We start from the raw sequence: 27,311 nt of genomic DNA, 5'->3' as shown, positions 1-27,311 counted from the left end.
GAGAGAGTCAAATTTCCCGGGCACCTTCCTCGGAGCTCAGCGTATGGAGTCGAAAAACAATGCATTTCGCTCGGGTTTGTTTACCAGTACGTCTTTCAAGATGGCGAATACGGTAATTGCACTTATGGTGTACATGTACAATTTACATGTGTACGGTGCATGCATTATGCAATGGCATCCACATGCCATGGCCGTGTGCATGTAACAGGAGAGGTGGCGAATCCACACATTTACAAATCGCGTTTTCATTGTGGTGCCTTTGAAGGCAGAAAATTGCTAGTGCTGGCAAGGGTCACGCTTCCTGTTTGTTTTGCTTTTACAAGACATGCATATGTTGCTTTGTTCGATGGTGCGAAATAAATTAAAACAAACAAACAAACATGACTCGTTAGTTTGGTGCGATCTTGACGTGTAGTATTTGAATATAATTGGTTACATGTGACCGCTCCTTTCCTCTCATCTACCTTCCATTGAGTCAGTCTGCTGTCATAATTTTTACTTCATGTACAAGTAGACAAATTTGAGAATATTTAGTTTTCTTTTCACACGATTATGTCATGCTACATGATTTTTGTTTCACTTCTGATGTCGAACATTGCGGTAGAATAGTTTGGATAGAAAGCCAAACGAAGAGCACGCACTACAGAGCGAGCGTATAATCGTATAAACCACTATAGCAAGAACAATGGAGCATGTAATCGTGCACGCGTGGACAAAGCATTCCCCAAATGCTGCAACTGGTGTCTCCGAAAGCCGAATTATGTAAATGTATGCGACGCACCAGCCAATCGCATGCAAGACCCTGCGCCGTAGCAACGCTGAGGATATTGGTGCGGCGTTCGAAAGAAGCTCGAAACTGACGAGTGCGATCCAACATAGGGTGCTTAAAATTCCATTTTCAATAGGAAAAACTTAGTCTTATGCTATAAAATTTAGTGTAGATGTAGAAAACATAGCAAAGATTCGATTTCTGCAAAAAACCTAAATCGACAAAAATAATGGTCAAAATCTTTGTACCCCGCCTAGGAGGGAATTTGCTCTTGCGACTTTTGCCTGAAACCGTTGTCGCGGGTCACATATGGCATCTTTGATGATTGCTGGTATCTCATCAGCTAGCCATCAGAACATAAAATGGAAGACTGATATTGTGTAAATTGTCACCAAAAAAAGCAGTAAACTTTGTAAAGCTAAATATGTGTGATATATACAGTGTAGCATTGAAGACAAAATACCATGTACACTCTTTTTTCAGTAAATTCTTCCAAAATGCAGTACCAAAATATGATATGAAATCATTTAAGTTGACATATTCATGCTTCTAATACTCAAATTGCAGAATCTATTTTTGATGTACAGAATACTTGACATCGCATCAGTGAGTATGTGCATATTTGTTTTTATCTGTGCTGCAAGTGAGAGTATGGTGTACCTACTGACTTCGTGATAAGCATGCATCCATATTAACCCGTTGAGGACGAGTCCCGAGTATACTCGGGCAGGTGTCTATGGGAAATGCGTGTGGTAGCAAAATCAAGGGTTAACAAATGTGCCTATCAAAACACACTGGGTGAAGTGAAACCTTTCTCTGCCACAGATCAACACTGATGACTGCACGGCTGACAGTTGTTACAACAACGGCACATGCCACGATGACGTCGGTGGCTTCCACTGCACCTGCCAGCCCGGGTTCTCTGGCCCCTTCTGCCAGCTGGTGGACACGCCCGCCTGCTCCTCCCACCCCTGCCTGAATGGAGGGAGGTGTAGGGAGACGCCAGAAGGAGGGAGCTATGCTTGCACCTGTCTGGACGGTTTCCAGGGGGATGTGTGTGAGGAGGATGTGGACGAGTGTGCTGATAGCCAGTGCCAGAATGGAGCTACCTGTGTAGACCAGGTCTGTGCTTGCCCAGTGCAGGCCTTTAGAATTTTCTGTTGGTTATGTTTATAATAGCATCCCCTTCTGCATCTTTTCTTGAAACCTTGTAAGACCACTGAGCCAGCTATTGGGGGGAAAATAAGCAATTTATCAATGTTATAAAATTAACCAAAAAATTGATCTAATAACAACCAAAATACACATTTCAAGAACTTATTTTGCAAGTTTTTGTTTAAATTTACCTTTCTAAAAAGTTATGAAGATTTCACACATCATTGTATGACTATTATAGAAATGGCCCTTGTCATTAGTATCAAATCTCTAGTAACAGATTGCTACAAAAGTCAAACCTCTTATAGTTGCCCCTTGCCATATGTGGCCTCTAAAAATAATTCCCTCTGAGAGAAAAGGCATGTTAAGACCCTGTCTATAGTGGCCACCTGTCTATAATGGCCACTTTTTTCATCTCCTTTGGATGGTGGCTATTGACAGGTATGACTGTATATTAATATTCTTTCTATTATTTCATTGGATTTCCATTTAGCTTTAACATATTATTCTCCCTTGGTGAATATGCAGGTAAATGGGTACACATGCCAATGCCCGCCAGGATTCAATGGCTCATTCTGCAAGGAGAATGTGAACGAGTGTATTTCACAGCCGTGCCTGCATGATTCTACATGCCTGGATGGCGTGGCAAGTTTCTCCTGTCAGTGTTCAGAGGGTGAGTCTATTGCCTGAAATTCCCGATGACACACTGTAGCCATGGCACCTGCACCATTAGGCCTATTTGCCACACACATCTCATGTCTCTACCCTGTTCCGTTTTACTGGATTTGAGTTTTTCCATCCATCTCTGGAGGGAGAGCTGTTTTAGCTCTGTGGTTAAAGACTGTGGACTGTCCATTCTGCGGTTCCTTGTTCCAGTCCTCTTTCTGCAGCAGTGTTGCCCCTAGGCAAGACACACTTTTCCCTTGTTGCCTAGTCCTTCTGAGGAGACTATAAGTCATCACTTCCATGTTTGCTTGCTTACAATTGTCCAATACTGCCTTAGCAGCCACGTGAAACAATTCAATTCAATTCAATTCAATTCAATTCAATTCAATTCAATTCAATTCAATTCAATTCAATTCAATTCAGTACTATTCAATCCAGTCCAATCTAGTCCTATCCAATCCAATTCAATTCACTTCAACTCGGTTCAGTTCAATTCAATTTGGTTTAGTTCATTTTAGTTCAAGTCATGTCAGTTCAATTCAATTCTGTTCAATTCAGTTCAATTCATTCAGTTCCATTCAATTCAGGTCAGGTCAGTTCAGTTCAGTTCAGTTCAGATCAATGCAGTTCGCTTCAATTTGTCTGTGACCCTTTTCCATCCAGTTGTCTCTCAACATGGTATTGAGGCAACTACATATTGGCTTTTTTGCATCCTATCGATCATCAATGGATTTCATCGAGTAATAAGAAGCTTCTTGATTTGAAATCACGTTGATGGGAAAAATTGAAATGTCACGTCATTGCTGGGAGAATTTGCTGCCGAAGTAATCGTCATATCATTCATAAATTTACATCTCTGTTTTGCTGCATGATTAGCCAGAGATATCTAAGTTCACTGAATCTGCTCGAAATATGAAGAAATATGCTATGAAACTTTGCCAGTGGATAGAGAGAAAGAAACTTTGATCTTTTTAATGTTTTTTTTTTCCAGTTCAGGGATCAGTTATAGAATGGCAACTGGGAGATTTTTGAAAATTTTTCAACTGAAAGCAATATTTCATATATGAACATCAGAGATTAAGAGATGAAAGGTGAATGTTCAGTCTTTGATTCCTTGCAAATTGTATTCTTGTTTTTGATATAAATCCTATGACTGGATTCAAGTGTCATTTTACATACATTATCTCTTTGTTGTTGGTTTTTTCATGATTTTTGCCTTGAGTGTTTTACATTTTGTATCCATTGATTACATTCAAATGTGTATTATGCTCCAAAATTACAGCTTTTTATGCTCTCAATATCTCATTATCATCATCAGGTTACACTGGGGAGCGATGTGAGACAGACATTGATGAGTGTGCCTCCAGTCCTTGTGAAAACCTGGGCATCTGCGAAGACATGGTCGCTGGCTTCCTGTGCCAGTGTGCTGATGGCTTCAGGTAATTAAACCTGTCGAGGACTGGCTAATATTGCTACCACATGCATTTCCCATAGACACCTGCCCGAGTATACTCGGGACTCGTCTTCAACGGTTAAAGTGATACTTTGATCTCATTCAATACCAGTTTTATATTTGATTTTGCAATCCTTTATCAGAGATGGTCATCCACTGGAAGAAAATCAAGTTCTGACCATGTATGGACTCTCACCTGACATAGTTCTGAATGATGTCTGTCAGAGCCACGGAGAAGTTTCTTTTCATGCTGCAACTGCAGTACAGAACAAATACACTAGAAACAATGAAAATCGATCCAGTTTTCACATTTATGAACTAAAGCCAGTGTGGACTTTAATGTGACACAGTCTTGAGGCTTAACTCTATATGTGCCATTTTCGCATGCTGGACTCAGTTAATGGTGTGGCAAACTTGCATATTTTGCTTGAACACACAAACCCGCCTATTATAAAACGGATGGATAAGTTGCCAAATGCCACAGTGAATTGAAAGCTTTGCTCACGATTCTGTTCCTCTCACCTGTAGCTTGCATCGTGTGGTGATTGCATATTAGCAATGTTCCCTGTTGGATATTATCTTGTAAATTCCAAATTTCTCTCATTGTTTTGTGTAAAGAAGCCATACCTGCACAATGATAACAGCCACTTGTCATTTAAAAAATAAATAATCATAACATGTCATAAAATTTACATCAAAGGAAAGCTTGGGATTTCCTCTACAGCTTTGTATTGCATGTCCAGCATGACAAAATTTATAGAAATTTACATGGATATGAAAAACTGAATGTTTTCCAAAAGCATGCCTGCATTTTAATCTCAAAATACTGTAGCACACTGGGGGTTTACACTGTGGATCAAAAGAGATGATACCTACCAAGCAATGACGTCCATCTGAGTCACACAGAGAGGTTTTTTTCACACTGCATCTGCAATGCAGGGAGAGCAGACTACTACAGTCAGAGCACATTACAACTACCATAGAATGTAGCTATCCGATTGGTCGATTGCCCATCACGTGACATTGAGTTAAAAGTTCCATGGCACGCTTTGGCTGTCAGCCATGCAATTTTGTTTGAGCAAAAATGGATAGCGCATGGCTGACGTCACCCATTTCTGTTGACTCCCTTGTTGAACTCACGATTGACTCAAAGTTTTTGTTCCATTGCACGGCTCTGATGTCACAATAAACAAACATTTGCCGCGCGTGCTCAACAATTACAAGTGTGCTTACAAGGGCGTACTTTTGTCACTCATTTTTGTTAACAACTTCAACCGATCGGCTTCGGGTACGTACATCTGTACACGTACACAGTGACTATGAGTGTGCAGTCTGTGCGGCTACTCATTCGTCTTTCACGGAAAATGGTTGCCATTTCTGTGCTAAATTCAAGAATCTGAGTGGACCATATCTGTTGACGTTTGAGGTGTTGTATAAAACAAATAGTATATGGTCTTTACTTGTCCGATGGAACAAGATTTCGCACTTGGTGAAAGATGAGGTGCACTATTCAACTTGGCTTCGCCTCTTTGAATAGAGGGCCTCTATCTTTCACCTCGTGCGAAATCTTAATTGTACCATCGCACTCGTGACCATTCACTATTTGTATGATATCACACTTATAAATAAACTCAGTGCAGACTATACATGATTCTGAAAGCAGCGCAAAGGCTGATCTGAAAGCTATTGAAACCATTGTTTTTGTTTGTTGTACATGTATGTTCATAGAGGGATCACCTGTGCAGAGGAGAGCATGGAGTGTGAAAGTGACCCCTGTCTTAATGGAGGCACCTGTGTGGAAGGATTCCTGCAGTTTGTATGCCAGTGTGCTCCTGGCTACACGGGCCAACAGTGTGAAACTGGTATGGTTGTATTTGCCCTGATTTTATACAGAAAAGGTCTATCTCTTTTTTGTTTTCTCTCTCTTCCTTTCTCTCTCTCTATCTATCTATCTTCCTTCCTTCCTTTCTTTCTTTCTCTATCATAACAGTCCAGTTGTTTTTTTTAGGTCTGTACAGGTACATGTAATAATGTTACTACTAAAGATGGATACTGGATGATAAATAATTGAATCAATCGAGGATCACAATACCATGTATATATCATTACATGGTGATAAAGCAATGTTAGAATTTTGAGACTGTTAATAAAGCCACATGACACAGGGAAGTAAGTATGAATATGAGACAATCTGTTTTAGGAAATGCATGCTTCTGTCGTACTCGAGACATAACCTTAATCTAATCAATTAGACCAATCTGTATTATCAAGAATGTATTGTGTTGCATCATGGAAGGTACAGTGTATTTGACCTGGACTGCATGAAATTTCATTTTCTCGTTATTTTTCCAGCTCTTCCAACTGATTTTGATCTGGTGTTCATTGGCCAATCCAAGATAGTCAATCTGACTATCAACGAACCAGACGGTCTGAGCAGACTGACATTGTCAACCTGGCTGAGAAGCCTCAGAGCAACTCCAGACTTCCGTCTTTTTAGTTACAACTTCCAGGATGAGGAATATTCCTTGTATAATCTCTGCAATCTAAAGATTACTAGTGGAAGGTAATTTCATTTGTGTTTTTTGTTGTTGTTGAAAGTGAAGAACGATGCAGTGCTGCGAGACATCTGATGTTCGTCTTTTTTTATATTTTGAGGCTCTGCTCCTATAAACCTTCGAATGATAGATTATTTTAAGGTACAAGTTGTAGCAGGTTTATACGATATGAGCCATATGTTTTAGACATCATCAACTTTGGAACTACCCCATTACTAAAGCAACATTTTTTTGCCATTTAGGAATGAATGCTCAACTTATCTGATGTATGCTTACAGTAGGTCTCCTTGATCATATCCTATTTCACAAGGCACATGGATGTTATCATTTACTGATAGTAATTTCTACTTACCATGTCTGAACTAGAAAGGGTCAGTGTCACTTAGCCACTATAGGATAGCCAATGTGATCGCATTTTATATCCATGTAGTTAACAACTGTCTCTGAATTAATCTTTCAATAAAATGTTCAACCTCATTCCTGTACAAAAGATCTGACATCACTTTGATTCAGAAGTGGGGAGTATGAAACTGATATGCCCTATCACTGTCTGTGAAATGATTGTGGATGCATTAGACACAGCGTTATCCATGATTGTATTCAACTTCTATTGAATATCCTATTGAGCATCAATTTTCTTTAGATTAGATTTGACCCTTAAGTGAATTATTTGCTTCATCACATAACCCTTTAGGTAAAAATCAAATAGGAAAATATGCCTACAGCCATTCAACCTTCATTTTTCTAGTAAAGAATAATGGAACTCGGGGAATAACATATGAATACAAGGAAAAGTACAAATTACGCGGTGCGTAATATATGTCCCCGCCGGAAGTAGCATTTAGTAGCAAAATGTACAACATAGGTAAAAAGATCAAGGTCAAAGGTCAAAGAAGTCAAAGGTCAAAATTCTATGTAGAAGTTTTGAAGCCCTCACCTAGTGCCATCACATAAAGCAAATAGAATCGAAATCGGGTTACAAATGGCGAAGGAGTAGCATTTTGTAGCCAATGTACAATACAGGTCAAAAATCAAGGTCAAAGGTCAAAGAAGTCAAAGGTCAAAATTCTGTGTAGAAGTTTTGAAGCCCTCACCTAGTGCCATCACCTAGTGCCATCACATAAAGCAAACGGAATCGAAATCGGGTTACAAATGGCGAAGGAGTAGCATTTGGTAGCAAAATGTACAATACAGGTCAAAAATCAAGGTCAAAGGTCAAAGAAGTCAAAGGTCAAAATTCTGTGATGAAGTTTTGAAGCCCTCACCTAGTGCCATCACTTAATGCAAACGGAATTGAAATCGGGTTACAAATGGCGAAGGAGTAGCATTTTGTAGCAAAATGTACAATATAGGTCAAAAATCAAGGTCAAAGGTCAAAGAAGTCAAAGGTCAAAATTCTGTGAAGAATTTTTGAAGCCCTCACCTAGTGCCATCACATAAAGCAAACGGAATCGAAATCGGGTTAGAAATGGCGAAGGAGTAGCATTTTGTAGGCAATGTACAATATAGGTCAAAAATCAGGGTCAAAGGTCAAAGAAGTCAAAGGTCAAAATTCTGTGTAGAAGTTTTGAAGCCCTCACCTAGTGCCATCATATAAAGCAAACGGAATCAAAATCGGGTTAGAAATGGCGAAGGAGTAGCATTTTGAAGCAAAATGTACAATATAGGTCAAAGGTCAAGGTCAAAGGTCACAACTGAAATTCTGTATAGAAGTTTCAAAGCTCCCATGTAGTGCTATCATATAAAGCAAACAGAATCAAAATCGGTTTGGAAATGGCGAAGGAGTAGCATTTTGAACATTTTGATCACACACGGACGCACAGACGGACGGACAGACGGACAGACGGACACACACACGTACGGAGCCCGTTTCATAGTCCCCTGCTCGAACTCGTTCGGCGGGGACAATTATGGATGTGACCTTCTATGTATGATTTTTTTTTTCCCCTGTTGCCTACTCACCCTAGGTCAAAAATTTCAAGCCTTTATAATGAAATGATATCTTCCCATTCTTCTTGCCAGTGTTACATACAACGTTGGAACTTCGCTCTGCGACAATAGGTGGCATCACATACATGTCATATGGACGTTCACACCGACCAGTTCCTGGACTCTGTCAGTGGACAGAGAAGAGCCTCTATCAGGCAACGTTACCATGGCAGCTGGACATGAGCCCTCTGGAGGCAGGATCTGGTTAGGGGCAGACATTATGGGTGACACAGGTAGAGACACAATTTGCTTTGTCACTACTGACATTTCTGCCATTTACATTATATTGGTGATCCGTGGGTGTTTGAAGAAGAATTTAAGTCAATCTTAAAAGTTAAGATCAACTTAAAATTATGGTTTGCTGTGTGTGTCATTAATGATATCCTATAAACTTCCAAATATTGGAGCTTTTTACACACAGCCATTAATATACAAAATATATTAAGTGACAAAGGAAATTCTCTGTGAATTTTGATAATAATTTGAAGAGCATTTTAAAAACATTAAATGACACTGAACAGGGAAACAAATGGCTTGCCATAATTTCAAGTTTCAATCTTAACCTTTACGATTGACAGCAATTCTTTGTGAAATATACCTCTGGAGTAAAATTTACCAATTTCATTTTGCATGCTTAACAAAGAACCAAAAACAGGCAACAACTGCATTGTCTTGTTTTGTTGTATTTCAATCCAACTTCAATTCTTATTCATTTTTACAATAATGCTCTCCTGTTTGTGTTGCACAGACAATGAAGTTTTGTTTTGTTTTGTTTTGTTTTTTATATCAACTGTCATGCTGCAATGGCTATAATTCTAGTCTGTGCCTGTGGGAATGCTGTTCATTCATAGCGGCCAGTACCAGGGGATGTCATTGTTATGATGTGAAAATTAAAGGATAAGTCGCAGAAAGAGTTCACATGTTATTCATTCTATTATGGCCCACAGATTATGTTGCCATCAGTGCCTACAATGTGTGGGGTTCGAAATTGTCGGATGCTGTACGGCAGAGCCTTGCGTCGTCATGTCAGCCCGCCCTCTTTGGTGACATAGTGTCATGGACAGACATGCCATCACATGTCAATGTCTCGTCCAATCAGCTAGAATCACCTTCGCAATGTGATGGTAAGCGTGAAGCTCATTTGAAGTTCGTGACTTGAATGATACAAACAGTTGTATTTATCAGCAATGCACAACTTGTGTGCATGCACTTTATGCATCTGCCAGAGCATTTTACAACAGGATTACAAAACATTGCACTCCAAGTGTGTTTTTTTTTTATTTTTTGTTTTTTATAGAGATTGCTCTGTGATGTGTAGCATGCAAATCGTTGTTTACATTTTATTTGTTCTTTAGAAATGCTTTGTCTTCTTTCCGTAAAGTTTGACTGTCATCCTGCCAGTTTCAGTCTTTAGATAATTTAATGTATGCAGATTTATGTTTATGAAAAAAGTTGATTAAGTTGAGAAAGTCAGTAAGCCCTGGACCATGAATCAGTTCTCGCTATCGCCAATGACGTAAAAAGTACCCGAATGTTGATTTAAGCGTCATTTACGGGATTTACAGGATATATGGGATAGTCCGGTAGCAAAGTCACTTCCATTCATACACTCGTGATATGTGACTATATGCTATTTACACATACAACCGACTGTATTCTACGTGAACTTACTGTTTTCTCGACTTGAATTTTAGCTTTAATATGATTTGAAATTTCTCCATTCTTAAGAAATTGCTGTTAATACAACTATGGGTTGTTACTGCGAAGCTGCCATGTGTTGTTCGCACGACAATAAATGAACAAATTCTACGGAAAAAGGTCCCTTAGTGGCATGTGAGACGTGACGTGGCCGCGTGGGTGAAGTTTGCTGGTGACTCCACAGCGCAGTGCGTGCGCGACTTACTAGTAGTAGTACTTGCTTGGAAGAAATTTCTTCGGAGACAGGATAAGTTCGAGATTATGGTTCATTCCCGATTGTGTTTGCGACACCTCGACAGAGAACAAATAAAAAAAGGTGGGCATTCCATGACGATATCCAGGTGGGTGAATATTTTCCAGCATATTTTCAGCGTATGCAGAGATGACTGATCAGTGATGTGCACATCGATTGCATGATCAAGCAGTACGATGTACCGGTATGTGTTAGCTTAACTTGTATGCGTGCGGTGGTGCATGCTAATGCAAGGCCATCCTAGGGCAATGCGGGGGCTACAGCTACAGTGTACGAGTATGACAGGCCAGGCCACTGGATAGTGGCTCGGGTACACGGTACAGCTGCCTACTGTACTAGTATCCGCGGTCGGCGCGGCGCTATTGGTAAAGTACACATACGTGCATGCTAGCGCTGTGCAAAGTATGCCCCACGCTGGAAGTGCCTCAGTCCCGGAAGTGCACTAAATCTTGACAAAAAAAGCCACATCCGGGTGCTTTTTACGTCATTGGCGATAGCGAGAATTAAAACTGTATGTTTGACTTCCTGAGAAGATTAAAGGGATCGTATAGTTTTGTTTGAGACCTAACTCCAGGCTTCTGACTTTTTTTTGGTGAGATAATGAGAAACCTCTTATGAGATATGAAAGAGCATGTAATTCCAAGAGGGATTCAATGTTTATTTGATGAAAATTGGTTTTGAAATGGCTGAGATATCCAAAACAGAGCAACTCTGATAAAAGGTGGGACCCACCTTTTATTAGGATCACTCTGTTTTACTTTATTTTTTGATGTCTCAGCTATTCCAAAACCAATTTCCGTCTAGTAAACTTTGAATTCCTTTAAGAATGGTATGCTCTGTAACATTTCATAAATGGTTTCTTGGTATCTCACATAAAGTTTAAAGCCCAAGCCTCATCTGCACCAATATGGTAATATCTCTTTAAAGTTTGAAAAAAAAAAATGAATGCTGATACTAGTTTTGACACACTCCTGACTAAATAGAAAGTGTGCGTTGGCATAATATTTCCAGTCATGAAAATTACATCGATAATAAATAAGGCATGCGCTTAAACATTTCCCTTGTAAGATATGACATTATTAAAAAAAAATGACATACACATAAACATCCTATCCCTCTATCCCTCTGTCTATCTGTCTCTCTCTTACAGACGTTAATGAGTGCCTTTCAGACCCTTGTCAGCATGGCTCCTGCCAGGATAAACTGGGCTCTTATCACTGCGAGTGTGAAGAGGGCTACACGGGCATCCAGTGTGAACAGGCCCAAGACCTGTGCAGTCCAGAATTTTGTAGGAATGGAGGGACGTGTGAAACCAAAGAGGCAACAGCTCTTTGCCATTGTCCTAATGGATTTTCAGGAGATTTCTGTGAAACTGAGAAAGGTATGCTAACTTGAAAAAATATATCAAATGCATATTTACGTATAATGCAGTGTTGGTAAAATTGCTGAGAGTTTACATTCAGATGTTATTGCAGGAGAATGTGACCAACATATCTTTCTTTTCTGGTTGGGCAAGTGACTGTGTTGGTCGGCAGGAGTTCAGGGGGCAGAATCCCTGGGGGAAATGTTCGGTGTAAGTTGGCATGTAAGCTTTGTTACACCAGCTCCCTCTCACTAAGTATTTTGTTTGTGTGTGTGTGTGTGTATGTGTGTGTCAAGAGCAATGAGTGAAGCAAAGATCTTTATTGTCGTGTTCAAGCCTCGTCTGTTTGTGTACGTCTTGTCCATTCAGTGGATGGTGGATGGTCAAACTGGTCATTATGGAGTGAGTGCAGCTTGACCTGTGCTGGAGGCATCCAGTCTCGCACAAGGACCTGCACTGACCCAGTCCCCCAGGGTGGGGGCCTCAACTGCACAGGGAAGGAGCAGCAGGAGAGAATCTGCAATGACATTCCCTGCCCAGGTAATGCGAACACCCCTACTTTTCTCAGTGGAAAAGTCCTACTTCAGAGCAGATCATGTGTACACTGTAACAGCATGGAATGATTCATTTCATTTTGTAATGTTTGTATCATATCAAAGAAGGGGTACAGCATCTCATTTACTTCAAAAACTATCACATTATAGGCAGTACATTGAGTAGTATTTAAATACATGAATGTTTCTCAGGCTCCGTGAGTGAATTTCTTATACTTTTATTGTGTCATTATGGTTATAGCAGTCAGTAATAATATTGAGTGCGGATTGGAACTGAGCCTGACTTATTGTGCAAAATCGATGGGAATATCGGAGTGGCATAGTAAAAAATGCTCAAACAAAATGCACAGTTAGTAATATATGGACAGAAAGTACACTTCCAGTGCAATTAAGCATTTCAATGAAAAGTGTGCCTATACCTTGATCTTTTTATCATTAGTTTAATGATAAGTTCAATTTGTTCTTTTCTCTAGTTTATGATTGTGCTTACATGTTGTGTTGGGTCACTTAAACAGTGCGCTGTATATCCATTCTTTTGGTCTTTGTGTATTCCTGTTGACCCATGTCGTCTCACTGTCCATGATATCTCCCACACTTCGCTCTCAGGCTGTCTCAGGCTGAGGAGACCCTTGAGGGGTTACCTCCAGTGCCGCGACGTGGAGGACATGAAGACCTGCTCCATCGGCTGTCGCCATGGCTACGGCTTTGCGGAGCGCATCCAGGAGAGCTACACGTGTGGGAAGGACTCAAATTACCGCTGGAGCCACCAGACCAAGGATAATCCATTTGCAAGACTGCCCTCATGCACCGGTAGGAAGAACAGACTCTTGACTTTGTGAGAATATGTTGCAGAAAATATGTGTACAGATACACTTATATCAATTTGTATCATACAAAGCACTTGGAAACTAATGGTTAACCCGTTGAGGACGAGTCCCGAGTATACTCGGGCAGAGGTCTATGGGAAATGAGTGTTGTAGCAAAATCAGCCTGTCCTCAACGGGTTAATGATGAAATTGCACTTCTATTTGACATTTTTCATAGCATAAAATTGTGCACTAATGTACAAATTATATCTATTGTTATCATGAAAATTCTGTGTCAAAGGCAGCTCCTTGTCTTTTTCCTACATCTAGGATCAGTCTGTACAATTCACAAAGAATCATGGCATCATGTACTCACAGTAACAACCCCCCCCCCCTCACAGAAGAATGTGATTTCTTTTCATAGGAAAGACATAGCTTCTATTTCTTACATACAAGAGGTAAAGTCCATACTTTCTTCTTTCATCTGAGTTATTATTTAAGACTTGAAAAGAGTGCTTAAAAGAGCCAGTGATGTTTTGACATAGAATATAAGTCTTATTAAAAATCACTTGTAGGTCCTTATCTTAAATAGAGCCTTAATGTTGCATAAAAACAGTAATTCAATAGCTTTTCAAAAGTACGTTGTAGCTCATTGGTTAATTGTGAACTCATGAATGAATAATGTTCACATGAGGTACACAAGAAGTAACAAAAAGTTTGTTTTTTTCCATTTTGTAGAGCTGATGCACAACCAAGGTGCCACAGGAATTGTGTCAGTGGCATACCCTGGCGCCATATGTCAGTCAAGAGCAGACAGGGACTACCTACGGAATGCAGCTAACAACCTCCTGACTGAGAAGTCAGATGAGATTGAGTGCATAGCTGACCGGACTTGTCGCATTCTTGGTGTCCAGGTGGGCTTGGGTGTCTGCTTGCCTTTGTGTCTTATTGTTTTTTGTTTCATACATAGTTTTGCCTGATAATACTCGATGAAGCACATTTAAGAGCGTGAGTAAAGGATCATGCAGTTATCTGATTATGACCACAAAACAATGTTAAGTGAAAAGTACTACTCATGAGTTTAACGGGACATGCATGCAGTGCGAATGACCAGATGAGAGCACCTGATGCAGGTCGCACTAAACTCAGAGTTGTACTTAAACACTGATGAACTTCTAATTATCATCCTGTCTGAATGTTATTGCTATTCTAATCTCTGCAATCTCAACATTGAGCACTCTATACCAACGTTAGCTTCACAACCTTGTAGAATATAGTTGCAAACAAAGTAATTACTGTCGTATGCGTGTAGTGTCTTCCTAAAAGGTGACATCATAAGATGTTTGATGGATAGTGAAGAACATGTATGAAGGTCAACCCACCTTTACCTTGGATTGTTGTACCTCATGTGCATATTGAATTCTGCATAAGCCAAACCTATTCAGCTAAATGCTGCTTAATTTCATTTGATATTGAATGACCGAGCCTTTTTAGTATTTGTGTCTATATGAGAAAAGGATAAGAACGACAGAAGATGTCATTCACATTGTGTATTTTGTTGACGTTTTTAGACAAAATCCTAGCTCTCATACTTCAGCACATTGTCTTCACAGGTGAAGAACTGTGAGCTCCAGATCAATAGGCGTCGTTCAGTCAGGGTCACTGCACCAGTCACAATCAGCATCACCGTCCAGCAGAATGCCTCCAGCCAAGTTCCTCTCCCTGAGTCAGGTGTGAGCCCTAAGATCATCCTCGCCCCACCCCCCATCCCCACCACCACTCTTAGTCCTTGGAAATTTTAATATGGTGCAAAATATGTCTGCTCGTATGATGTATGGGGAAACCAAAGCCATCATTTGAAAACACTTCGGACATATAGTTAAAAGAGTCTATGTACAGGCATCAGTGGAAAGTGAAGTTTACCATATTTGAATCATCTTTTTGAACTCAAAGAAAGTTATGACTTTGTGAAATCTAGTGATCAAGAGTTAATGAGAGTGAGCAAGTTTCTGCTTATCTTTTTAATTACGTACATATTTGACAACTCAAGTACTATACAGCTGTATATATGCTGTGCATACAGAAATGTATTTATTTTGCCCATGGCAGCAAGGGAATCACAGAATAGAACGAGACAAAGAATCAAATTTTGGGAACCCTGTTGTAGATGAAAAACATCTCTCTCTCCCATATTCCGTGTAGTTTCTGTTACTTTTTTCAGTGATTCTTCCAAACTCATGAAACTTCACCGTAAGAATAACTTGAGATTAGAGTTGTGGTTTCCTTTATCAAGCCCAGTCATTGGAAATAATATTTAAGTATACTGCTTTGATTTACCAAATCCTCAGATTGAATAATTTTCTTTCTGTCTTTTTGTTATAGTTGTAATTATCCCACTTTACAAATGTATGTGAAGACTTAATTTTGTTACAGTAGCCTGTAATTGTTAGATTTGTTATGATCTGGGAATTATCAGCTGTGGATAACAGGAAGCGAATCAACTGAATTTTGAATTCATATTTTCAAGAGTTTTCATCCTTATCACCTCATCAAGACAGGGTCATTTCAATATGAAATGCATCATGCTACATTAAATTCACCCAATATATGTGTCTCGTTTGATATATTTTACATCCATCATGTGTTACAATTTGAAACATGCAGAGATGCAAACTGTTACTTTTGCAGCATTTCCTGCTGTTCTTTGCGAAAACTACTGTTGGTTTTTTGAAGAAAATTGTGACCCGCTACAACAAAAGGATCCTAAAGACGCTGACGAGCGAGCCAATCATGGCCCAGAAAAATGCTATTTTCAGGCCTTTCCTTTTATCATATAGCTTCAAAATTTCGGCAGATGATAGAAGATACATTAGACTACAAAATTATGTTCAAAACAGAAATCCAAATGTTTTGACAGATTTTGGTGATCTGACTTCAAACTCGATTTTCTCAGTCAGTCCGCAGCGTGTGCGATAATGAGGCACGAACGACAATTTTATTCAGAATCACGTTTACGCAGTTTGTGCCCTTGAGACTGACGAGATTTCGCGATACTTTGCGAGAGTTTTTGCAGAGGTCGCAACAACAGCTTTCATAGCTTTCGCAGTGCATTGTTTTACCCAGGATGGTTAGGTAAGTTATAGAGCTGATTATGCTCATTAATTTGATACCTAATTTCCCTATTTTTGATGTCAATATAGTAGTCCATTTTAGCATCAAAGTAAACGATTATTTTGCCAATGTTCAAGAAGCTTTTAGATCATAGTTTGATGTTTTGCTAGTTCCTGACTGGTATTGAAAATAGATCTCCGTAATTTCTTCGATTTCACAATCGTGAAACTTGAGCGAGTATGATCAATTAAAAAACGAAGAGGGGCACCATTTTTAAGGTTGTGAATTTTCCTGTTGAAAACAAGGCAAATTATGTTTTCTTACTGGAAGTGGGGTAGTGAATGAACACGCGTGGAATGTGTTGTTGATACCCAGACAATGGTCGTGGACAATGGCCAGGATTGGAATGTTTCATGAGGAATTCCACTATCGCAGCTAGTCTTTGTTCATTCTGAAATGTGGTGTGTGCAAGCACATGGAAACATGTGCTTACTTCTTTCATGCGCATGCATTTCACCCTGTGTCAAGAATTCAGACTAGCAGTGCTCGGGGCAATCCACATGAATAATTGATTAAGCATTCATGTGCCTTGCAGCAGAGCTCGGGACAGGTGGCAGCCAGGTCCATTGTTCAGGGTCATTGTAAGTGCACACTCACATACACATCATTGGTTCCTATGTAAAGTTCAAGTTTTGTACAGAGAGTGAAAATTCGATCACAATCTGGAACCTAACATTTAAAACTCACAGCATTGAGTCAGCAGCCAATGGATACTACGCAATGCGACACGCCGCGTCTTGCGACAGATTTCGACCAATCACAGACCCGGAATTCCGGTGCGAATGCGAGGATAATCTTTTTAAACTCGACGCTAGACATGTCTCTGAATTTTGCTAGTTCCTGACCCGTATTGAAATGAAGATGGGAAAACGTGCCCTTATTGTGATACTATATACCTTAGCGGACATAGTCTTCACCACATTTTAGAGGGGCATGAAAGATTTCAGGTCTTTCAGTCGATACTAAAAGTGTCGAAAACTGACGAGAAATACTCGTTCTACACGGATTTATTCATGACCATGTATCTGCTCATTACGTATGCAAGCACCGCTCAGCCGTGCATACGACTTGAATAAATACGTGCGTTTTCGCTCACGCTGCGGACTGACTGTTCTCGGCTCACCCGTCAGCGACTTTAGGATCCTTTTGTTGTAGCAGGTCACAATTGGTTTGTTGTTGTTTTTTTCCCTCCAAAATGATAATACTCCGCTATGTTTATTGCAGGAAAGGTAGAAATATTATTTTTCCATCAACAATTATATGACTTTTCAGCTCTCAGAATACTGCAATGCTGTTCTACAAGGTGTGCATCCCTGAACACTGTACGTAGTGCATGAAAACTGTATTATACATTGTACATTGGCTCAATCATAAGGATTTTAAAGGAGTTTTAACTCGTTGAAGACTAGTCCCGAGCATACTTGAGCAGGTGTCTATGGGAAATGCATGTTATAGCAGAATCAGCCCATCCTCATTTGGTTAATAACTGTGCTGTTTTCTTTAAATTATTGACTTGCAGATAACTCGTCATCTGCGACCCTGGAACCCCCTGATAGTGCAGAACCACTTGACGTATTCTACTTCAATTTGACCTCTCTGATAAACAATGGGTCATTCACCCTGGAGGTCAACGACGAGCACTTAGCCAGTGACCCGACCTCATTTACAGGAGATGCCTGGGAGAATTGCCCCCCTGGATATCTGGAAAGTGCCAGCCAGGGATACTGTGGTAAATGGCTTTTGATAAATATTAGCTCATATACAACACATATTTAGAATGTAGCTATCCGATTGGTCGATTGCCCATCACGTGACATTTAGTGAAAAGTTTCATTGCACACTCTTGCTGTCAGCAGTGCAATTTTGTTTGAACAAAATGTTCCATTGCATGGCTCTGATGTCACAATAAACAAACATGTGCCGTGCACACTCAACAATTACAAGCGCGCTAGATAATTCAGTGCTTATTTACGTCGATGCAGGGTAATTTGTCAATCAGTTGCAATGAAAGCATCTCGACGGAGGAATTTCATGAATTTGAATAATTACGCAGTACCCACTGCATGCTATAAGGATTAGAACCAACACTTGCTGTTGGGCGAAAGCTCGGTGGTCTAGCAGAGATGACACCTGTCTGGAGATCAGGAGGTCATGGATTCGAATCCTGCTCGAGTATGTACGCCCATGATTTTTTATCTTGGCTACTACTTAAACACTGATCAATTCAGTGCTTATTTACCTCGATGTAGGGCAATTTGTCAATCAGTTGCAATGAAAGCATCTCGACGGAAGAATTTCATTGATTTGAATAATTACACAGTACCTGCTGCTTGCTGTCAGGCGAAAGCTCGGTGGTCTGGTGGAGATGAGCTTGATTATGTACGCCCATGTTTTTTTTTATCATGGCTACTACTAAAACACTGATCAATTCAGTGCTTATTTACGTCGCTGCAGGGCAATTTGTCAATCAGTTACAATGAAAGTATCTCGACGGAAAAAATTCATGAATTTGAAAAAAATGCATTGTCTTCATGAAGACTATGTTATAAATGTTAATGTACTCTTTTCAATCAAATCAGCAAAATACGTTCATGCAGCACTTGCATGTAAATTACCTCTTTCTGCTTGGCTGTGTTCAATATTGCTCTTCTTTAAAATAATTCCATGTTTTGTAAAGTCTGTGGTGTAATAGGTCATTGCAGACTTGTGCTAACTGTGAACTGGCTTTATATTAACCAAACACATTTTAGAAATACTAACTGTTGCTTGGGTGACAAAACCTTTCATCTCAAATTTTGGTGAAAATTCCTTTTTCCTTGGATTAATTGTCAGATAATTACTTAAGTAATGTCTCTTCAAAATCCCAGCTATCTTACCCCCAAATTAAGCCACCATGGCATGTTAAAGGGGAAGGCTAGTAACTGATCAGTGGGAATCAGTGGAAATGCTGGGAGATGATTGTTCCAATCCTTATGGGATTCATTCAAGAGTTCATTGTATATCTATTGTTGTGTGAAAATGATTTGCTTCAGAATGGTCTCATATTCAAGTTATGTGCAGTTTAATGCTTCCAGGTTAGCGTCCCTGGTCAGTGACGGAGCATTAATCTGCACATTACTTGAATATGAGGCCATTCTGAAGCAAATCATTTTCACACAACAATAGATATACAATGAACTCTTGAATGAATCCCATAAGGATTGGAACAATCATCTCCCAGCATTTCCACTGATTCCCACTGATCAGTTACTAGCCTTCCCCTTTAAAGAAAACTTTAGGTGATCCCATTTATTACTGTGATTTGGCTGCCATATGTTTTTTGGCTCCCCTGAACATTTGACATTTTTGAGATACACGGTTTTGTCACCCTAACAGTGATATGTGTTGGTCGGTGCTGTATGTTTTCATTAGTTTGTTTGCTTTGGTTCAAAATTTTCAAAAATCTCTCAGAAAGAGAATCATTCGAAAATATGTTATATTGATTGACTGAATGCAGCAATGTCAGTGAAGGTTGAGGAAAATTGACTATTCATTCATAAGTTATGAACTATCTTTAAAATTTTGATGCTACCATGACTGGATAAGAAGACTACTGACTACTGCAATTTTTGTATCACTGCAGGGCAACAATAATAAGAAAATAATAATTATGAAGAAACATCCACAGAATTTCGTTTTAGGAAAAGTTCATGTTAGATGAGGGCAAGCACTTGCTGAAATGATGAGGTTTTTCATGTTCACACTACTTAGATAAAAACCCAGGTTTCCTATGTACAGACGAAATTATGTATAGATTTTAACGTTAAAAAAAAAGCTTTGATATAGGATGTACAGTATGTACATGTACACTGTATCATCATCAGACAGTAGTTTGTTTTGGCTTCATTGAAAGGTGAGATTCACTTTCAGCCTTCTGTACACCACTTTTCCCCTTCAGGTACTGAATATTTTGTTTCCTTTCATTGAGTGCTACAAAGTACAATTATTGTATGTTCATCAAATCATCAGCATGTCAGAATGCGTTTGAAAATACTGGGGCAAATGTGTTAGAGGTGCTGACAATATTTCCAACAAAAATCATATACACAGGAATACAACAGATTAAAATTGAAGTGTAACGTAAACATATCATCAAATATAGATGAGAAGAACAGATAGGCATCCATGTTATCCTTGTCAGTCAAAACTTCTTAACAATTTCTTCTTTATGACCTAAAAACAAGATAAGCCATATTTTGTCCAGTATATTCCTGTTAACGGAGATACCAATTGATGGTGGAAGTCAGTGAGATTTTTCAAAGAAATTGCTCAGTCATTTATTTTTTTCCCCCACTGCATGGTTTCCCATTCTTGGTTTTAGTGCCATGTGGAGCTGGAACCTACTTTGGTATGAGGGACAATGGGACAGAGTACGAGTGTGTGTCGTGCCCGGAGGACACCTACCAGGATGAGGAGGCCCAAGAGGAGTGCATCCCTTGCCCAGAAGACCACCACACCCTTGGGATGCATTCCACCAATGAGACCGACTGCAGAGGTGAGATGGAGGCTCACCAACAAACTGATTTACTGCATATACATATATTTGAATCTTCAGCATACAACGTACAAACAAGGCTGCACACTGGCACTGGTCCGATGGTCCAGGACCAATAAAAATCACTGTCAGACCAGTAACTTTTTTCAGGGATGGATCAGTAAAAAATGGAAAAGCTGGATACCTACTGGTCGGACATGTCTTGTCAGACCTGTAGAAAAACAAATGGGTTTGTGTGCAGCCCTGCAATGTACCTTCAGACTTCTTTAGTTTGTGCTTGATGACCAGAAAGCTGGAATGGTGCTTAGATGACTGATATGCAAATTAGATTCTAGGTATTAGAATGTACTTGGTAGCAACAAGGGTGAAGTGAATCTGTGAGTCTTCAAGAAAATGAGCGTCTATAGATCTATGTAGAGTGCACTCCCATTGCAACAAAGTCCTGGGGGCCAGTGGTTTTCTTTTGTTATGTCAACATTTCATTACGGCCAAATAGTAAAGGACGTAAATGTATAAAGCTTTTATGATAATCTTTTGACCATTACTGTCACGATACAGTGAAAAGATTTACATTTTGCAGCTGCGTACATGCCCCATTATGTTTTGGTCTTTGGTCTTACTATAGCACCCATTTACACGACCGTCACACCCCATGTTCCCGTAACTGTACATCCGACCACGTGGCTGCTGCCCCTTGGCGCCATCATCGGGATTGCTGTGGCTGGATTCTGTGTGCTTCTCATTGTTGTCGTTGGTATCATTTGTTGGAGATGCCGCAAAAGGTAATGTCTGATTGCAATAGCTTTGGTTGTAATGCCCACATAGTTCTAATTTTGCCGTTTAGTAACCAGGCCACCTCAGCATCAACTGTCTCTCGTTTTCTCTCTTTCTTTATCATTTCTCCTCTTGTCTTATCCTTCTCATCTTTTATTATTTCCTCTCATCTCCCTCTTGTAATGATCATGCTTGTGACCATTTTTGTCTCATTTTGAGGTCATCTCGTATGCCCAGCTGCTGTATCATGATAACCTATTATAAAAACGCCAAGCTGTTCTGAAATTGAATCTTCTATAGGAACATGTAAAACCCAATGAAAGTGAAAACATTGGATATCCACAAAATTTAGTTTTGAAAGTCTATATCATATCAGAATAAAAAGGAAGAAATGTGTTGCCACACAAGCACTAAGGCTCATATCGTTGCTGGGGTGATAAGACCTTGTATCTAAAATTTTGGTAAAAATCACTTTGTTTGGATTATTGCCTTAAGTAATGTCCTGTCCAAATCCTACATTTGTAGCTTCCTTACCTTAAAAAAAAAAAGAAAAAAGGGGGAAAAAAGAAATCACCACAGCATGTCTTACGAAAAGGCGATCCCTGCTGTTGTAGTGTTTTGTCTGTTATGTTTCTGTCGCTCTCCTGAACATTTGAATTTTTTCAGATAAAGGTTTTGTCTCCCAAACAGCAATATGCTTTCAGTTCCATGTTTGTATCTGCAGCAACTTTCACTGTCTGTTCTATTTCCAACATCAACTATTCCATCTTTTCAACATGACAGAGAAGAAAGAGAGAAAAATGACAGAAGTACATTCATTACTTGATACCCTCGTTCATTTGTAAGATATTGCTTGTTTATACATCATTATTTTCACTGAACTGTAAGCAGGAAGAAATTACCTGATACTTTTAATAAATAAATCCTAGCTGAAAACAAGCTCAGCACCAAATCATTGAAAGCTACTGGTTTTGCTCACTTGTTGCTATTTCTGTGTCATGTCATGACCCGTTCATTTTTGTTTGTCCGGTACCTTATCTCTCTTTCCATTTCTGCTTCGCCAGGGAAAAGACAGGCAGTGAAACGGCAAACGATATTCAGCTACTGAACGCAGCGGCAGTGGGCAATGAAACCAACCCCTATAGCTATGTCTACAACGGAGACCACGGTACAGTAAATCCGGGCTTTGTTTACGGCGCCGAGGGAGTCTCGACTAACGAGGAGCTGCAGTCGGACAGTACGGCACTCAAGGAACAGGACTTGCCCCCTCCTTACACACCTTTCCCTTCTGCTGAGGAGGAGACAGATTTTACCAGCGAGTTCCCGGTGAAAATCCCACCATCGAATGCCAGCAAGGAATTGGGCAAAGTCTGAGATGAAAGAATGACTGAACATTGATATGCATTGCATGGCACCGAATCGGCTGACCAAAGAGGTTTGTACAGTGCTGGACTCTGCCAAGCCCTTACTGTCGTTGAGGGCAGCATTCAGTTGTTTCATTCCTTCACTAGCATGTTAGTGAGTGCTTCTACACAAGATCTTTCCGAGACATCTGTTTCTGAGCAGTGCTTGTTTGGGAAGCCTTCTTGTCAAGATGTTTTAGAGATGTAGATAGTTGCAGTGTGTCATAGCGGATCCTTTCATTGTGATTTTTAACTCTTCAGGGTTTAGATATTAGAAATGTGATTAGTGTTGTTTGATTTTGGTATTTCAGTGCTTATTATTCAGTTTTTATCAATGAGGAAGTAGAGATTATTACATTTCTATTTGATATAAAGAACAATCATGTTTTATGTGTTAGCAATGTTCACTCGGGAAGAAATGTATTACACCTTATATGCATCAACTGTTGAATGATGCAACTGTTGAATGATGCAAGTTTGTTGCCAAGTTCCAGATTATATAATTTTCTTGTGTGTCATTTTGGTAGACACTGAAAGTTTGCTGACATGTAGTTTTTCCTTATATTTGTTGTTCATTCACTGTGTTCTCGAATTATTTTCAGTAAGCCTATATATTGCCTATGAAATGTATATTTCATGTGTAAAAAAAACTATACTGATCTGCAACTCGTGTTTGATTCTGTTATGAAGGGTGTAAAATCTTTGATATCACAAAAATTGTTTGTTAATATCTTTATTTTATGTTCTAATTCTTATTATTGTCTTTCCAAAATATTCAGTGGATGAAAGATATAAAAACTTTGAAGTCATGCAGTTTTAAAACTACATTAAATGTGAGTGAAAAGTAATGTGGAGTGGGTGTAAGTAGAATTTTGTCAGAGATGATAGTGAAATGTTGAAATGCTGAATATTTGTAGGACTTGGAAATAAACATAATATATGCCATCAAAAACCAAACCAAACAAAGTGCTCCAATAACTCACAAATTTCACTGCACCATATATTGCGATTACTTCATGTAATTATCTGTGACCTACAAATAATTGACAGTGAGTCTCAGTCAGAAATGTTAACAATGTTTCATTAATATTAGTTTTCTAGCAGAGATAGGCCTATACTACTACTAACAATAATGATTAACATTTTTACGGTGCTTAATACAAAGTTTCCATAAGCGCCTTACATGTATCGTACTTATACCGAAACATAATCTTAGATTATGCAACATCACTACAAACTCTACTATAATTTACATTACTCAATATGTTTTAGCAATAATCAAGTGATTAGATTAGCATTCTTAATTACACACACACAACACACACACACACACACACACACACACACACACACAAATACTATTTATACAGACTTGACATTAACAGTGACCCAATTGCCCTGGGCCACCAGAAATAGAAATATTTTCAACACTTTTCCATGCACTTAATTCTAAAAAGACTGGGCTATTTTGATGCCTTGCACTATCGGGGGGGGGCTCATTCAGCCCCCCAAGATCTTGGCCGTGATCGCGAGGAAAATTGGCATGCGCATCACTCACAAGGTAATCTACAAAACTGAATAGGTAATTATTTTGCAATTATTTAAATTCATTTTTAATAAACTAATTATGTTAATTCATGCTTGAAATGAAACAAAATTGGCTGTAAATCTGTAATTAAAGGTCCAAAACTGCTAATTTTTGGTCTAGGTACTCTTTGTAGGATTTTTATTGAATGCACATTAAAAAAAATGGCAGTGTCAAGTTTTTTTTTCGTATGCATCTTATTGTTTTTTTTTAATTTCTTATCTATTTCATTGTTTTCTACTTTTTGTTTTTTACTATTTCGTTTTTTTGGGAAACCATTGGCGGCACTATTCCGATCATAAACAACCTGACATTAATCGATTTTACTCAGTAAAAGTAAAAACAATGATACATTTATGAATTTTGGTCAGAAATAGCATTGGATTTGTACATGAAATCATGTTTTTGAGCAATTTTGGTCTGAAGTGCACTTACAAAATATTGCGTTATTTTAGAGCCACGTACCCGGCACATCGCGAGATTTTTATGTTACAGATTTAGCGTGAAACAACGTGGGGGGGGGGGCAAAAAGCCCCCCCACTCCTGCCCCAGTTTTTTCGGGGTTGAGTACCGGTACCCAAACTACACTCAAAATGCATAATTCAAGCGCTCACACAATTCTACTTTACCTTGGCATTTGGCATCGCCGAAATGAAACTGCATGTACTTTGATTATACAGTATGTCCCCCCCCCCCCCCCCCCCCCCCCAAAAAAAAAAAAAAAAAAAAAAAAATTACAATCAGATTTTCACATTGATAACACCCAATATGATTAAACTGTCTAATTGCTACTTCAAGGTCTTAAAATATAACATCTTAGCTCTATTTTGCATGAAACCCCATCCAATTTGGTTAAGTGGTCACAGAGAAATGTGGATTGTTGTAGAGCATGTGATGAGTCTGATTCTTCCAAGTTTAGCACTTTGATGATCTTGTGTGTGAATACAATAGACAGAACTTGGAGGGAAGTGATTCCTGACATCCTCTACAAAATTCATCATTTCTCTTTGACCATTGAAGCAAATCGAATGGAGTTTTCTGCAAGATGTTGGCAATGAGTTATGGTTTCATACACTGAAATTGTATTTGGATTGATTCATTGTTCTTAAAGCTATCATTGTGGAGGGTGCTATTGTTGTTGTTGTTTTGTTTGTTTGTTTGTTTGTTTGTTTGTTTGTTCTTTTTTTTTTGGTGGGGGGGGGGGGGGGGGGGACATACGGTATATGACTTTGCCATGCATAATAGTCTACAGTAGTATACAATGTAGTACACTCAAGACCATGTACCATACTATTTATAATTCTAGTATATACACACTGTACAATTAAATATATATTCAAGTGCCAGACAAACAAACAAACAAAAATAATACAATGGATCAGTAAATAAATGCAATCCTTCGTTATGCCTGTTGACACACGAGAGATTACCCAAATTTCATACTTGTGACCGTGCATCACAAACCGAACAAAAAGTCACATCCCTTGATTTTACTTGAGGACTCATAACAGGTGAAACTGGTCAACCAAGTCAATATTGGGTTTTCCATATTTTTTGAAAGAGCATCCTTCATGGGTGTATGCAAGGGGGGGTCGGGAGGGTCGTACGACCCCCCCCCCCCAAATTTTCAAGAGGTCCACTTTTTGTAAAAGACGTTTTTTTTTTTTGAGGGCTTTTTACTCTATATAGGCCTACAACAGGAAAAAAAAAGTGACCAGGTGGTGTTCCAGCAAATTGTCAAAAACCTCGTAAATTTCGTAACTTAGTTTTAGTATGCCATAATTTACCTTATTTCTAAGCTGCACTGCCATGCCGAAAAAGTCACTTTTGTATGCACCAAATTGCCCCATTTTAAGATATAGAATTCAAAAACTCCCTACCGTGGAAGGGGGGACACCCCCCTCCCACACCCTCCCCCCGCTCGGTCGCTCCGCTCCCTCGCAAAGGTAAAGGTCCAAAAATTTTGGTTACGACCCCCCCAGAAAAAATCCTGGATACACCCCTGTCCTTCTACATTATTCTTGAGCTTGGGATCATAAATTTCATGGGAAACTGGGTTTCAAGCAGTTTTTCTACAACCGTTTGTGTGTGTGTGTGTGTGTGTGTGTGTGTGTGTGTGTGTGTGTGTGTGTGCAGTAGTGAGATCAGGTATGTCTTAGAGGCCCCCTTTCATTTCTTCATAACCCTTTGCACACTCTTCACTTTCAAGTCTAGTAACTTTTGAAGGGATAATGTTATACTGTTTGGAAATTAGGCATTAATCACGGACAGAATGTGTTTATAGAGCATGTTTAATTTCAGCCTAATCTGATAATCTCTTCATTGTTGTTGCTCTAGTGGTTTAGGCCATGTTTTTTTTTTTGTCCCATTCATCGCACAGCTAGCAGGGTTTGGTGAAGATGAATAGACCCCTGTACTTCAGAGCCTCTTTTCTCGGTTCACACTTTTCCAGAGTGTGTGCTTTCTTTCCAATATTTAGATAGGTTAGGAGAGTCCATTTCATTGGAGCTATACATCATTTAAAAGCTCTGAGTCTGCTCTTCAGAATCTGCACTTAACAAAAAAATATGTGTCTAGCGACTT

General features: G+C 39.3%; 1 protein-coding gene across 1 annotated transcript in view; it reads left to right on the top strand.

Annotated features, from left to right (window-relative positions):
* The window catches only part of LOC139727387 (uncharacterized), a 45,399-nt gene extending 22,235 nt beyond the window's left edge, over nt 1-23,164 (top strand). Inside the window, exons 19-34 of the mRNA XM_071638346.1 lie at nt 1,595-1,891; nt 2,453-2,597; nt 3,909-4,029; nt 5,772-5,905; nt 6,396-6,606; nt 8,621-8,820; nt 9,535-9,711; nt 11,689-11,919; nt 12,271-12,441; nt 13,062-13,265; nt 14,000-14,175; nt 14,875-14,992; nt 17,952-18,161; nt 20,793-20,966; nt 21,592-21,748; nt 22,805-23,164. Coding sequence (XP_071494447.1) covers nt 1,595-1,891; nt 2,453-2,597; nt 3,909-4,029; nt 5,772-5,905; nt 6,396-6,606; nt 8,621-8,820; nt 9,535-9,711; nt 11,689-11,919; nt 12,271-12,441; nt 13,062-13,265; nt 14,000-14,175; nt 14,875-14,992; nt 17,952-18,161; nt 20,793-20,966; nt 21,592-21,748; nt 22,805-23,114 — 3,036 coding nt within the window. The 3' untranslated portion in view covers nt 23,115-23,164. The remainder of the gene's footprint in view (nt 1-1,594; nt 1,892-2,452; nt 2,598-3,908; nt 4,030-5,771; nt 5,906-6,395; nt 6,607-8,620; nt 8,821-9,534; nt 9,712-11,688; nt 11,920-12,270; nt 12,442-13,061; nt 13,266-13,999; nt 14,176-14,874; nt 14,993-17,951; nt 18,162-20,792; nt 20,967-21,591; nt 21,749-22,804) is intronic.
* The last annotated feature ends 4,147 nt before the right edge of the window (nt 23,165-27,311 follow it).

The sequence above is a fragment of the Diadema antillarum genome, unplaced genomic scaffold (assembly GCF_040938485.1).
Source record: "Diadema antillarum isolate AM-2024a unplaced genomic scaffold, OU_Dant_1.0 seq00000129_RagTag, whole genome shotgun sequence".
NCBI classification, from domain to species: Eukaryota; Metazoa; Echinodermata; class Echinoidea; order Diadematoida; family Diadematidae; genus Diadema; species Diadema antillarum.
The sequence above is the reverse complement of the archived record's forward strand: the minus strand, read 5'-3'. Positions and strand labels throughout refer to the sequence as shown.